Raw genomic sequence first — 16,099 nt, 5'->3', positions numbered from 1 at the left:
CACTGTCCTGATTGGTCAGAATAGAGCAGCTCTGATTGGCCTGAGCAGCACAGCTCTGATTGGATGGGGAAAGTCTCAGTCCTATTGGTTCAAATAGGATTCCAAGAACTCCTTTATCAGGGCTGTCGAAGATGGCAGACACACAGTGCAGCAGTTCTGTGCTGGCTTTTCCATGAAGTGTAGTTTGTGTGAGAGTCCTTGTGCAGAAATGGCTGCTAGGCTCTGTTTTTTTAAATTGAGCCCAGTTAGCCAATAGGAGACCTTCTTAGTAAGTGCCTTTCCCCACCTAGCCTCCCCACCACAGTTCAGAGTATTTACCCAAAGAAATTGAAAGCTTATGTTCACACAAACACCTGCACATGGATGTTTTTAGAAGCTTTATTAATAATTGCCCAAACTGAGAAGAAACCAAAATATAATTGAATGAGTAAATGGCTAAATAAGCTATGGTGCCTTCCCATAATGGAATATTATTCAGAGCTAAAACTGAATGAGTTACCGAGCCATGAAAAGACCTGAAAGAAACTCATATGCCTATTTCTAAGTGACCAAAGCCAATGTCAAAAGGCTATATACTATATGAGTCCAACTACACGACATTCTGGAAAAGGCAAAAACAAGGAGACAGTACAAAGATTAGTGGCTGCCAGGTGTTAGCAGGGTTGGAGGGATAACTAAGCAGAGCACAGAGGAATTTTAGGTCAGTGATGCTATAAAGGTGGACACACGTAATTATACACTTGTCCAAACCCACAGGATGTACACCACCAAAGTGAACCCTAATGTATACTGTGGACTTCGGCTTATAATGGTGTATCAATGTAGGTTCATTAGTTGTAGCAAATGCACTGCTCTAGCAAGGATACTGACAATGGGGAAGGCTTTGCCAAGGTGGGGTAGGGAACCCCATCATGTACATAGGAAACCTCTGTACCTTCTGCTTAATTTGCCTGAAACTGCTTTAAAAAGGTGTGTTTTTTTTTAAAGAAAAAAAGATAAAAACAATTAAAACACTAGAATAAAACAGGAATATTGTAAAACCTCAGAGTGGGAAAAGCAGGACACAAAACATAAAGGCCTCCAAAGAAAAAAAGTATAAATTTGATTCATAAATATTTTAAGTTTCTACTTGGAAAAATTGAAAGACAAATAATAAACTGGACCTAATATTTGTAAAAATATGACACAAAATTCCAAATCTGCATTATAGGGAAAGGTTGTATCACTAATAAAAAGCAAACCAATAGAGAACTAAACATGAACAGACCATTTCCAGAAATAAAAATGTAAGTATGAAAAGAAGTCCAACTTCACTCATAATTAAAGAATTATATATTAAAACAATAACTAAATAGTATTTTTCATCTATCATATTGGCCAAAATGTGAAAGTTTGCTAAAATATGGCATGTTCAAAAGTGTGAAAAAACTGGCACAATCGAAAACTTGTGTCTACACTAAAACCTGTACACAGGTGTTTACAGCAACCTTATTCATAATTACCAAATCTTGGAAGCAACCAAAATGTCCTTCAATAAACTGGAAAAATTGTGGTGTATTATACAATGTAATACTATTTAGCAGTAAAAGAAATGAGCTATCCAGCCACAAAAAGACATGGAGGGATCTTAAATACCCATTGCTAAGTGAAATAAGCCAATTTGAAAAGTCTCTACACTCTATGCTTCTACCTATGCTGTATGAAATTCTGGAAAAGGCAAAAGTATAGAGACTAAAAATAACAGTGTTGCCAGGAGTTGGAGGCATGGGGTGAGAAAAGGAAGAGACGAACAGTTGGAACACAGGGGATTTTTAGGACAGTGAAACTACTTGCTGTCATGGCAAGTACATGTCATTATGCATTTATCAAAAACCATGGAGTACACAGCACAGAGTAAGCCTTAATGGAAATGAAGGACTTACACGCATATACACAAGCAAAACAGAAATAAGTGAAGATGACTTTACTACCAGTCCAGGTCACAGTCCCTCACTGATACTCCAAAATACTTAACAACAAAGGAAAAGAGGTATCTTAATACATCACTCACTTCTCAAAGGAGGCAAACATATATCCAAATGAAAGCAGTTTTGATACAAGCTCTACTTTTCTATGCTATTCAGATAGAAAACTCAGATTCTCTTAAAAAGAACAAAGGCCATATACCCTAAAAATTCACATTTATGGGTAATCATTCAAAACAAGCTACATATATAGATTGCATAGTCTCTTAACTCATAATATGGGTGAATTTAACTAATTTATTCAAGTAAAATCAAAGCTTAAACATTTTAAAGATTAGACCTTCATAACTTTTAAAATTAATGAAAGAAAACTACAAACTCCTGAACCAAAATTTTATTTTAAATTTTAAAGCATATTAGTGCATATGAAAAATTTTCATAACATGTGACATAAAGATGTTAGCACATTGAACAACAGGAAATATTTTTATACAACTTTTAAATCACTAATATGCTTATTTCACCTCTGAATATATGCCAAGTTCTCCTAAGTCACCTTTGTCATGGAACATCAAGTAGGTTTAAAATTTTTATATTATTGTTTAATAACTTCCTAATAAGGTTTTGAACTTCTAGTCGACTTACACATAATATTTTTTTCAATGTGTTGATTACTATAATAGCTTTTTCTCTCATCTCTGATGGAACATATCTAGTATCTAAATACTGAGATAACTTTGATCTAGAATTATACAGCGTGTTAATAACAGTTTCAATGTCATCAGTTTCATAACCGCTTCGCCCTAGTGGTAATACCTGGGACCTATACATCTTGCTTAATCTGTGTTCTGCTGCCGCTGCGACAGCGAGGCTCCGTTTCAGGTGCTCTCTGACGGCTTGAATGTCCGCTCTGTACTCTGGCTTGAGGCTCTCAGCAAGAGGAACCTGATGCACTTTTGAACTAATATCTGAAATTTTTTTCAAAATTTCTTCATTACCCAAAACGAGTGGGTGTGTTTCAAATGTTTGTGTTTCATAATCGCCTACGAGCTGAGGAACATCTTCTAGGTCGGTGGAGGTATCCCAGTCAGTGCTCCCACTTGAAGAGCTGGGAGGATATTCAGTGACATACGGCCACATCCGGGCCTCGGTTTGTTTGACTTTGGGCTCTGGCTCTGGCTCTGGCTCTTCTCTTTCAACATAAGGCTCCTTTGCACGTAAAACAACAGAAATATTGCTTGGTTTAATAGACCAGAATGCTGTGCTTTTAGTATGTTTTTTCCTCCTTTGTTCCAGTGAGAAGCTTCTAGTCGGGAAACTTGTAATTTTATCACTCACAGGGGTCGTTACAACATTCTCAGCTAAAGCTTTGTCAGGTGTAATTATCTCCTTAAGTTTTGATACCTTCGTTTTCATAGAGTAAACAGTATTTGGAGACTCTGATGTTTTCTCAGTGTCTGGCTCCCTAGTGGGAACACTTTGTAGTAGGTTCTGTAAAACTTGTACATAACGATTGACATTTTTTTCTTCATCAGATGTCACAGTGTTGCCTTAAGGGAAAAACAAGCAAACAATAAGAATCATTTATTATGATATATGACATATTGACAAAATATACCCAAATTTACTTCATGTGATATCACTTAAAAGTTAAGGTAAAGCCCTGGTTGGGTGGCTTAGTTGGTTGGAGCATCATCCCATACACATAAGGTCACGGGTTCAATTCCTGGTCAGGACACATACCTAGGTTGCAGATTCGATCCACAGTCAGGGCCAGTACACTAAAAAGCCTGTTCATAGCTGTGTATCAACACCCTACCTTGTACCTTGCTTTGCTTCATTTTTTTCATGTACCATTTGTCTTTACACTGTTGTCTTGTTAAATCCATCCTTTCCCCACACACTTCCCATCTCCTACTTTTGTCGCCCTAAAATATCTACTTGTTTCATATTGACCTTCTCAGTTCTACTAATCAGAATTGCTCTTGCACATTAACTTGGTCTTTATAAAAAATGTTTGCAGGCAAGGTAAGTAAGGATACTTAAGGCAAGCCTCAAGTATCCTTACAAATGGTCCTGGCCACTATAAACACATGCTTTATCCCATTTTTTAGGAGAAGCTAGAAAGAGGAACAAACTTCAAACTCTTACAAAGACTGGGCTACTCTGCTAGAAGTTGTGTTATTAAACTTTGACTGTTTGTGGCCTATACTGGTGTACTTTATAATATCTCCTCTATTTTACCAGTTAGTGATCCAGCCAAACACAACAATGTCTTGGAACGTGGCTAAACTAAGAGCCCCTTCCACTTTGAAAAACCATAATGCTGCTTCCCAGCACCTCTAGTTAACGGGATGGCTACCTCCTAAGCAGGCTTGAGGTTGGTAAGAATCACAGATATGGACGTTATAGCTGAGGTTGAGGCTGTCTGCACTTCTCTTCTTGAAACAGAACGGGGAGAATTAGTCACGTGGCAGACAATAGGAAAGTAAACAAAATGGTAAAACAACTGCAGGAACAAAGTGGCACACAGTCTGAAGGGGAAATTAGAAAATAGTGATTAGAAAGACCATAACAGGGGACTTCTGGCAAGATGGAGGAATAGGTGGACGCACAGTGCCTCCTCACACAACCAAGATTAGAACAACAATGATTTGCAGACAGAATATCACTCAGAACTGACAGAGGATTTATCTGAATGGAAGTCGGACAACCAAGAAGTTGAAGTGGACCCGTACATCCAGGCTGGTAGGAGACGACAAGCCGGGCGGGCACGGGGCTGGCGCAGGACGGCAGCGTGCGGAGGTCGGGGAAAATTTGGCGCGAAATCAGTGCAACAGCCATCCGGGGCGCAAGAACGCAGCGGTGATCCCTGAGTATGCAAGCTGCGGCTGGGGGACCCAGTGGGGCAGCGATTGTGGACCAGGGCAGAGCTCGCAGCCCAGGGTCCCAGGGAAGGGTCTGAGCCCAGGAAAACGGAACTACCACCATTGTTCCCTCCCGCCCCCACCCCCACATATAACGTCACAATCTAGCGACCGGAGTGCCCAGCCCCGGTGAACACCTAAGGCTCCGTCCCCCCACTGTAACAAGAGCAACCAGACCGGGAAAAAAAAAAAAAAAAAAAGGAGGAGAGACAGGGAAAGATATGTTTCCAACAGAACAGATCAGTCCCCCAGGACTCATCCTTTTGAGCGACCAAGAAATAGCCAATCTATCAGATGCGCAGTTCAAAACACTGGTGATCAGAAAGCTCACGGAATTGGTTGATTTTGGATGCAATTTAGCTGAAAGGATGCAGGTTACCATAAAAGAGATGCAGGAAGATATGCGGAGGAGAGCCAATAGTGAAAGGAAGGAATCTGAGTCTCAAAACAATACAGTGGACCAGAAGGAAGATAGAATCAACCAAGCAGGAAAGCATGATGAAATAAGAATTCAAAAAATCGAGGAAAAGCTTAAGAGCATCCAGGACACCTTTAAACGTTCTAACATCCAAATTATAGGGGTACCAGAATGGGAAGGAGAAAAGCAACAGATTGAGCACGTATTTGAACAAATAATAAAGGAGAACGTCCCCAATCTGGCAAAGGGAACAGTCTTCCAAGAAATCCAAGAAGCTCAGAGAGCCCCAAAGAAGTTGGACCCAAGAAGAAACACACCAAGGCACATCATAATTACATTAGCTGAGGTAAAAACGAAGGACAGAATCCTAGAAGCAGCAAGAGATAAGGGGATAGTAACCTACAAAGGAGTTCCCATCAGACTGTCAGCTGACTTCTCAAAAGAGACCTTACAGGCAAGAAGGGGCTGGAAAGAAATATTCCAAGTCATGAAAGGCAAGGACCTACATCCCAGATTGCTCTATCCAGCAAAACTCTCATTTAGAATGGAAGGGCAGATAAAGTGCTTCTCAGATAAGGTCAAGTTAAAGGAGTTCATCATCACCAAGCCCTTATTTTATGAAATGCTAAAGGGACTTACCTAAGAAAAGAAGATAAAGAAAAGTCATGTATAGTAAAAGGACAGCAAACTCACAATTATTAACAACCACACCTAAAGCAAAACCAAAAGAAACTAAGTAAACAACTAGAACAGGAACAGAACCACAGAAATGGAGGGCACATGGAGGGCTAGCAGCAGGGGGGTGGGAGGAGGAGAGAGGGGGAAAAGGTATAGAGAATAAGTAGCATAGAATGTAGGTTGAAAATAGATAGGGGGAGGGCAAGAATAGTACGGGAAATGTAGAAGCTAAAGAACTCATAAGTATGACACATGGACATGAACTAAAGGGGGGGAATGTGGGTGGGAGAGGGGGTACAGGGTGGAGGGGAGAGAAGGGGGGAAAATGGGACAACTGTAATAGCATAATCAATAAAATACATTAAAAAAAAAAGAAAGAAAGACCATAACAGCTTCAACTGGCTGAGCAATTACTCTGTGCCAGGCACTATATACTGTGGCCTTTGAATGTGCTTTTATGAAGAGGGAAAGGAGGGTACTTAGAAAGGACAAGTCATTTGCCTAAGATTATATCCAACTTGTCAGTGGTAGGAATGGGGTTTGAACACATGCTGTTTTGCGTCAAAGCAGGTACATGCAATGACTACAGTGTTGTCATAAAAAGATGACACAAGGCTGCAGGCAAAGCAGTAGGTATGTAGCGATAGAATTGTCTGGGAAGAACACAACTCTATTTTAAAATACATATGAACATTAAAATATAATCAGTCAACAAATAAAATGAGATTTTCAAAATATACAGAAGTTTGCTCTACTGAAATGGGACCAGTTACCTTTGATATATTAAGATGTATTTTGAAATATGAAAAATATCTGATCCAAATTTAATATATTTTCTTACTATAAAATATGGGCAAAAACTGACAGTTGATGACTCACAAAAGAATAAATTCCCTTCACACAGAGCTAAAGGGCAAATTAATTAGTTTTGAGTTTATTCCAGGAAAATGATAGAAATCATAATTTAAAATGAGCAATGAAATATTAAATTTCAATCAACAACAAAAAATACATTCAAAACATGTATTTCCTTCCCATAGAAGGGCCAATTAAAGGAGGAAGAAGAGAGAATAAGGAGCAACATAAAAGCCAATTAGCGTGAAAACTTTCTAAAATTCACTGTTCACAAAAGAAACATAAATTAAAAACAATTTTTATTATGCCAGTCAAGCAGGCAAAATTTTTCAAACAATAAAACATAGAATTGTACACTGAAATTGAGAATAGGCTGACAGTGACCAGAGGGGAGAGGGGAGGGAATTTCAGGGGAAAAGCGGAAGGGTTTACAGGAGCAAGTATAAAGGACACATGGACAATAACAAGGGGGGTGTGGAAACAGGAGGGAGGTTGGGGGGGCTTGGGAAGGGGGTGGGCTGGGATGGGGGTAAAAGGCAGAAAACTGTACTTGAACAACAATTAAAATAAAAAAAATTTTTTTTAAACCCTAGAATTGTCATGTGCATATATTACTTCCTTAGTAAAGAAAGTAACTTCCTTACTTTCCTTATAATCCTGACATCCTTCATCAGTCCATTTCTAGTACACTGATTTTTTCTTTATAGAATTTAGGATAATTTTAACTGTATATATTTGTTTCATGATTGTTAACTGCTACATAGTGTAAGCTCTTTGAGACTGTGACAGTGTCTGCTTTGTTCTCTGTATCCCCTCACCAGTGCCTAGACCCACAGTAGGCAATTAAAAAGCATTTGTTAATTGAATGATTGAATGAATAAACCAAAAGCTGCAAGTATGTAAATTAATTGTGCCTCTAGTAATTTATCTTAAATAAAGAAAAATGTATAAAATAAATGTTGTTGAGGAAAACTCAACTTCATGTTATGTTTAAAATAGACCCACTGGCCCTGACTGGTGTGGCTCAGTGGGTTGGTCACCGTCCCTGCAAAGCAAAAGTTCGCAGGTTCAATTCCAAGTTAGGGCACATGCCTGGGTTGTAGGCCAGGTCCCCTGTTGGGGACATGCCAAGAAGCAACTGATCAATGTTTCTCTTGAACTTCCATGCTTCTCTCTCTCTTTCTCCCTCCCTTCCCCTTTCTCTAAAAATAAATAAGTAAAATCTTTAAAAATTCATTAATTAATTAAATCTGCTGGTCTAAAAACTGTTTTTGTTTTTGTTTGGCTTTTGGGAGGTGAGAGAGGGGTTGCATTAATCATCCAATAATTATTAAGGAAAAAATCTGGGCAATAAAATAATGTTCTCTTATTTTAGGCAAAGCAGGCAGTTTTTATAATAGAAGATACAGCTTTAACCATATTTTCCTAAATTCCTAAGTCTGAAGTTTATCTAAAACAACATCACGAACATTGAAGTTTAATGGTTCCAGTTTTCAGGAAGCCCCCGCATGTCTTCTAACTGGCCTTGCCAAAGTATAAGTTCAGGTCACTAAATTTAACTACATTTGCTTAAGTTCTATTAATTTCATATCATTGGATTTTATCATCCCTAAAGTAACACTGCATTAACATAATTTTAAGTACATTATAATCTTAAGCAATGTTAATGTATCTTTGTAATTTACCTAACCCATATTGTAAGGGAGACAATTCAATAATTTTTGGTATATTCACAGTTATGCAAGTGTCACCACCATCTAAGTTGAAAACAGTTTCATCACTCCCAAAATAAATGCATTCCAAATTGCCCCATCCCTCAGCCTAGGCAACGACTAATCTACTTTCTGTGTCTATGGATTTGCCTGTCGTATACATTATACATAAATAAAACCACATGATATGTGGTCTTCTGTGGCTGGCTTCTTTCACTTAGCACGTTTTTAAGGTTATCTATATTGTAGCATGTGTCAGTATTTCATTTCTTTCTTTCTGTGGTATCAATTGTTACTTCTCTTTCATTTTTATTTTATTTGCTTGGGTCCTTTCTTTTTCCTTTTTCCCCCTTTTTATTGAATTTAATTGGGGTGACAGTGGTTAACAATATTATACAGGTTTCAGGTGCACAATTCCACAACACATCATCTGTACACTGTACTGTGTGTTCACCACCCCAAGTCAAGTCTCCTGCTACCACTGTTTATCCCCCCATCCCCTCCTCCACTTCCCCCCATCCCCATCCTCCTCTTTCCGTCTTTTTCTTGATGAATGTGTTTAAAGGTTTATTAATCTTGTTTATCTTTTTTTAAAAAGCAGGTATTGACTTCAGTGACCTTTTATATATATATATATATATATATATCTGTATATATAAATTTATACTATATTTAATATATACTATATATAATAGTAGATACACACACACACAAACACACACACACTCTATTGTTTATTTCTTCTTTGACCACTTTGGACTTTGTTTGTTTTTCTTCTTCCAGTTCCTTTAACTGGAAAGTTAGATTATTTATTTGAGATTTTTCTTGTTTCTTGAGGTAGACCTGTAATGCTACAACTTTTCCTCTTAAGACTGACTGCTTTTGCTGGGCCCCATAGATTTGGGGTTGTGTTCTCATGTTCATTTGTTTCAAGGTATCTTTTTATTTCGTACTGATCTCATTGTTAACTCATTTATTGTTTAGGAACATGTTATTTTCCCTTCATGTGTTTGAGCATTTTCAGTTCCTTCCTTTCTTGTAACTAGTTTCTAGTTTCATACCATTGTGGTTGCAGAAGGTGGTTCATATGATTTCAAGCTTCCTAAATTTATTGAGATTTGTTTTGTGTCCTGACAGGTGGTCTACCCTAAAAAATGTTCCATGTGCACTTGAAAAGAATGCATATTTTGCTGCTTTGGGTAAAATACTCTAAAAATATCAATTAAATCTATCAAGTCTAATGTGTCATTTAAGACTGCTATTTCCTCTTTGATTTTCTGTCTAGAACATCTGTCAATTGGTGTTAACGGGCCAATAAAGTCCCCTGGTATGGCTGTTTTACTGTCTATCGCTCCCTTTATGCCCATCAATACTTGCTTTTTATATTTAAGTGCTCCTATGTTGGGTGCATAAATGTTTACAAAGGTCATATATCCTCTTGCTGGATTGATCCCTTTATTATTATGTAACATCTTTTTGTTTGTTTGTTTCTTGCTATAGCCTTTGTTTTAAAGTATTTTGTCTGATATAAGTATTGCTACCCCAGGTTTTTGTTTGTCTCTGTTTACATAAAATGTCTTTTTCCATCCCTGTACTTTCAGTCTGTGTGTGTCTAATTTCAAGTGGGTCTCTTGTAGGCAGCATATTAATGGGTCCTGTTCTCTTATCCATTCAGCTACCCTATGTCTTTCGATTGGAGCATTTAATCCACTCACATTGAAGTGATTATTGATAGGTAGTATTTATTGACATTATATTATTTATATTAATGTTCCTCTTTTATTTCTTTTTTCTGAAAGAAATCCCTTTAACATTTCTTGTAATACTGATTTATTGCTGATGAACTGCTTTAGCATTTTCTGGTCTGGGAAGCTCTTTATTTCCCCTTCAGTTTTAAATGATAGCCTTGCTGGGTAGAGTAGTCTTGGTTGTAGGTCCATACTTTTCATCACTTTGAGTATTTTATGCCAATTCCTTCTGGCCTGGAAAGTTTCTGTTGAGAAATTAGCTGACAGTCTTATGGGAGCTCCCTTGTAGGTAACTAACTGGCTTTTCTCTTGCTGCTTCTAAGATTCTCTTTTTGTCTTTAACCTTTGGCATTTTAATTATGATGTGTCTCGGTGTGGGTCTCTTTGGGTTCATCTTGGTTGGGATTCTCTGTACCTCCTGGACTTCTGTGTCTTTTTCCTTCACCAGATTAAGAAAGTTTTCAGACAATATTTCTTAAAATAGGTTCTCAATCCATTGCTCGCTTTCTCTCTCTCTCTCTCTCTTTCTCTCTCATCTCCTTCTGGTACCCTTATGATGTGGATGTTGTTAAACTTGATGTTGTCCCAGAGGTCCTTTAAACTGTCCTCATTTTTAAAAATGTTTTCTTTTTTTGTTTTTCCTGGTTTGATTGGGTGTTTTCTGCTCCATTGTCCTCCAAATTGCTAATTTGATTCCCTGCTTCATCTAATCTGCTATTGATTCCTGATAGTGTATTCTTCATTTTTGACTGGTTCTTTTTATGGTTTCAACATCATATTTATGCTTACTATCTATCTCAATGAGAAGGATTTACCCCCAGGCCAGCTGGCTGTAAGGAAGAGCAGCAGCTACTGCAGAGGAGCTGCTGTGCTGGGGACCAACCCAACAAAACAAGATTGCTTTGGTGGGGCTTTCCTGACTGATGAGTCTGCCCCTTGGCTGTGCTATTTGTGAAGGTGGTTGGTTGGTACTCTAGTATGGTCTGAAGTTATCCACCCATTGTGCTGGCTCTGGGGCCTCCTGGGGGCAAACCCTAACCTTAACCCTAACCCTGCTTGGGGTCATCCAACATGAGCTACAACACATTCCACAAATAGCTGCTACTTGGGCTGGGTTTGGATATGCCTGGGAAAGGCCAAGCTGTGAACTGAGGCCTGGCCTGGGGCCTCTTAGCAAGAGGTACAGCACATGTGGAGGCCAGATGCTGCTTGTTTTGGGTTTGTGAACCTTTGAGAGATTTTAGGAAAGTTTGCAGCATGAGCCAGGACTGGCTATTTGTATGGAAAAGTCACTGGAAATGACTTAGGTGGGCCAACAAAGAGTAGAGTCTCAGGGATCACAAGGGTGGGATGAACAGTGTTAGCCAGGTTGATGGAGACTCAGATGTAGCACCTGCCTGAGCCTACAGGTAGAGGGTACAATGAAGGAACAACGGCTTCTGCCCCTCCAGCCCTCACCACAAAGCCAGGCAATTCAATTCTTCCCTGTGTGTCCCTGGTACCTTTCAAGCTGGCACCCCAGTGCTGGAGCTCAGAGCGAGTAAGTCTTAGTAAGTGTGTGCATGGGCACTAAGAGGAAACCTGGGACTCCAGAAGCCCTCCATCTCACTCAGCCACAATGCCTGCTGGTTTTTCAAAACCAGAGGTTATGGGGACTTCTTTTCCCAGCCCTGGAAATCTGGGCTGGGGAGCCTAGTGTGGGGCTGGGACCTCTTGCTCCCTCAGGAGCACCTCTGCAACCGAGATATACTTCCCGATTTTTAACCATCACACATGGGTGTGAGAACAGTCCGTTCTGCATCTCAGCTCCTCCTACCAGTCTCAATGTGGCTTCAGCTAGATTTCAGGCAGTTCTGACTGATGGTTATTCTGTAACTTCATTGTAATTTTGCTGTGGTCGCGGGAGGAGATGAGTACATTTACCTACTCCACCATCTTGACTGGAAGCCTCACATTCTTGTGTTTGTCACTTCAGGCCCATGAATATTTACTGAGTTCAAATTGTATAAGACAAATTATGTAATTCATTTTAATATCAGTTAATAGTGTGTGAATATATAACAATTATGTTAACATTATTTTGAAAGTTATACATTTTTAAAAAAGCAAAAAAAATTCTCATTTAAAAAGAGGCAAGTTGTGTTAGAGAAACCCTCCTGCCTGGGTTTTGTTGTTGTTGTTCTGTGGTTCTTCACCCACTGCTGGTAGGAACTGTGGCTCTCAAAGCCAGAATTTGGTAAAGAAGGAAGGAACTATTTATTCAAAAGTTTTACAGGTTCAGATTAATGGTGGAATGTCACCGTTAAATCCCAAAGTCCCTTTAAAACACTCACAAACACGCACACAGTGCTGCCTCCCCTTGCCAAACCAGGCCAGTCTGGATACCGCATCTCAGGAAAAGAATGTAGAAGTCCATAGCTCAGCCAGGCTCCCACGATAATCCAAAACTGTATCCTCATGGTGGGTCGGGGAATCCTTCTGCATCCTTCCAAGCCACCTGGCCAAGAGAGAGAGCTCCGCAGAGCTGCTACACCCTGCTTTCCTGCTTTCTAAGCTGTGTAGTCGAGAGCACCTCCCTCCACTCCCAAAACTGCGTTTAAGCCCTAGCATGGCTGCCATGCCTGGGTTTAAGTCCTGGTGCAGATCTTCCCCTGTAACCCCATTTCCAATGCCTCCCACGCTGGGTTACACCTGCCAGTAGTCTAGTTTCTTCTGCCTTTCTCAGCTGCCATTGTTAGTCCTGGCAAGTGTGGTCCTGTGACCCAGAAGCCACCTGCAAGCTGCTCTCGCAGGAGCAAGAAGTCCTTCCAGCTACATCCTATCACAGGTTAGAGTCATGCCCATCTCCCTGGCTCCGAGCGCAGGCACAGCTTTTTAACGTTGTTAAAACACTGGCCACGTTCTTCAGCTGTAAAAAGATGCTCTCAAAGGCCCTGCTCCACTTCCCTCATCCCCCAAGTGATAGCTATGGTGGTTTTCTCCATTTTGCAGGACCTCCAACTGAACACCCCATTACAGCTATACAGTGCATATATTAAAGAGGAGTTATTTTTTAAATTGGAAAATATTTAAAATTAAAACTATGAAAAAATCAGATGTGATAACATTGATACACACACATATTTACATATATATATAAATTTATATATATAGTTAGGTGTTTATCTAGCACCATCAGGATGTATGTGTATGTAGAAAATGTAGCCTGCTGTACACCCAGGTTTCATTCATGTCATGCTGAATTGAAACTAAACAAGTACTAGCTAAGTTTCAGTGCTCTATCAGAAAGGTATCAGCAGTTACCAGAAGTACTGAGGTTTTCAACAAATGCAACTACTTAATGTAATACCAAGGATTTTTGTATAAAATAACCTCAAAACTGTCTTGGTACTTTAGGAAAAAACTGTCAAAATTGCACTTTCATTATAAAAACCCATGTGCCTTTTCTTTGGCATGAGAGGACATTTTTTTCTATGATTCTCTCGCAAAAAATGGTTGGAATAGGGACTATATAAAATAAAGAATATGTAACTGAGTTAAATCAAACACAGTGATAAACCTGGTTTCTTTTGTTGTACTTATTCCAAAAATAAACAGAATTAAAATTACTTAGAGAAAAAGAATGAGAGAGACAGAGACGGATGAGTGGCCGTGTTAATATTGCTTACACACCCTTCATCCACTTCTACACAACAGGAGTAAATTACATTTTCTAAGACATCTTCTGTGATCTTTGACCTGTATATATTTTCCTCGTGTCTTATTGTATATCATCTATATCTTCAATACAAAATCATTCCTTTTTTTTTTTTGAAAAGTATCTTTTTATTTCCTACAAGCTTTAGGAGGTTTAGGGAAGAGGGTTCAAAGGAAAAGAACGGGCCGTGAAATTACGAAGTTAGTGTGTAGGAGACTGCTTTGAGTTAAGTAACCACCCAGGGGGGCTGCTATTCACCAGTCCCAGAGTGCGCTATATGACAGTATCAATGTCACCTAAACCGAACTTTCCACGTGTGTTAATCAGTTGTGACCTACTGATGTACAACCACCAAAATGCAATAACCGGTATTAGTAATAATGACCTATAAGACATTAAGATAATATCTTCTGTATGTTCTGTTCCTTTACAGCAAAGAACATTTTACACAGATTTTTGTTTAAAACAACAGTCATAAGGCTTAGTATTTAATGGGCTAAAGTTATCTAAGATGTTTTATCCAGAACTTTTGCCACTGCTATTCATGATTTAGTTTGCATTGTATTTTCATTTTTTAAATATAATTTCTAACTACAACCTTTTAACAATTCTGAAATGCAGCCATGCATAACTAGCATGCACTTCAGTCCTTTACACCTACCTAATAAATTTTACTTGGTTAAACCAAACCCCAACATTACAAAATGCTACAGTGAACTACAGTTAGACTAAATGGACAAGCCACGAGTCATATCAGACACTGGACTTAACTAAATACCTCAAGGTGTCCACATGATGCTAATATAGTAGTCTTAGCACCTCTAAATTTGACCTTACTAGTTTTCAACTACTAGGGAGGGACAAGTTGAAAGTTATAATTCTGCTTAACGAAGGCTTTTAATGCTGTGCTCCCAAGGATGCTCTGTGGGAGTGCACAGGGGGTCCGTGAGTGTCTCAGACCGCTCGCTATCCATAGTCCACATGTTCCCCATGTCTCACCACATAGGTTAAACTTTCTCTGTAAAAGGGCCAGACAGTAAATATTTTGCACTTTGTAAGCCATACTGTCACTGTGGCAACTATTTAGCTCTGCTGTTATAACAAGGGAAAGTAGCCACGGACAATACATAAAAGAATGAGGGTGTCTGTGTCCCAATAAAACTTTATGAACAATGAAATTGGAATTTCATACTTTTTCACTTGTCACTGAAGATCATATTTCATATTCACACTTAAAAATGTAAAAGCCATTTTTGCCTCCAGCCGTACAAAAACAGGCTACCTGGGCCCGCTGTCTGCAGTTTGCCCACCCCTGCTTTATTGCACGTGCAGAGATTCTCACGTAGAAGCGGGCAGCGTTAACATCAAGGGCCGTCCCGCAGGGGTAAGGAGGTCATACCCGCGAGCCCCATTTGCCCAGTCCGCGCATCCCGGGTCAAGGCTGGGACCCACTGTCTGGACCACTGCGTTTTCGTTGGCAGGTCAGTCCCGCAGCGTGCAGGTCGGAGACGAGGAAAAGAGGGACACACCTTGGCATCAAAGGCCAGGCCCCTGGACAGTGGCGTTTAGGAGGAGTGTAGGAGCGGGGCAAAGAAGAGCCAGAACTCCGGTGGGCCCCGGAACCCGGAGGTTCCCCCAGGTGTGTCCCCCGGGTCGTTGCTCCGTCAGGCTGGGTCACTCACTCGGATACGCCGGCAGGAACGAAGGCCATAGCAACAGCGCAACTAGAAGAACTAAGGACCTCACAGGCATCGTCCGCAGCACTCTGACAGGCGACTGGAACGTCCTGGGCCACCGGGCGGAGTATTTCAGGGCCAAAAAGAGAAGACTCAGAGCCCTACGGGCCCTGCAACGGCTGTCCCCAGCACGCAAGCGCAGCCCGGGCTGGTGGGTGGGCAGTAAGAGTGGCAGAGCCCCGCCCCCTCCTGGGGCCACGCGCAAGGGGCGGGAGGATCACATCCTGCCCCGCCCCGCCCCCCCCCGCCCCGCCCCGCCCCAGTGCGCCAGCTCTCTCGGCCTACAAAAGCTGGCTCCCAGCGTGGGCCTGGGCAAGTCTTGACACCCGGGCGAGTGCAGGTGCTCTGTGAGTTGGGGTTGGCG

General features: G+C 40.3%; 1 protein-coding gene across 1 annotated transcript; it reads right to left on the bottom strand.

Annotated features, from left to right (window-relative positions):
- Positions 1–1,612: 1,612 nt before the first annotated feature.
- SPESP1 (sperm equatorial segment protein 1) lies at positions 1,613–15,893 on the bottom strand. Its single transcript, XM_028508247.2, has 2 exons — positions 15,682–15,893; positions 1,613–3,514 (listed from the first exon to the last, which is right to left on the bottom strand). Exons 1-2 carry the CDS (start codon positions 15,749–15,751, stop codon positions 2,526–2,528), a joined length of 1,059 nt encoding a protein of 352 aa, XP_028364048.1. The 5' UTR covers positions 15,752–15,893; the 3' UTR covers positions 1,613–2,525.
- Positions 15,894–16,099: the final 206 nt, after the last annotated feature.

The sequence above is a fragment of the Phyllostomus discolor genome, chromosome 1 (assembly GCF_004126475.2).
Source record: "Phyllostomus discolor isolate MPI-MPIP mPhyDis1 chromosome 1, mPhyDis1.pri.v3, whole genome shotgun sequence".
Taxonomy (NCBI): Eukaryota; Metazoa; Chordata; class Mammalia; order Chiroptera; family Phyllostomidae; genus Phyllostomus; species Phyllostomus discolor.
The sequence above is the reverse complement of the archived record's forward strand: the minus strand, read 5'-3'. Positions and strand labels throughout refer to the sequence as shown.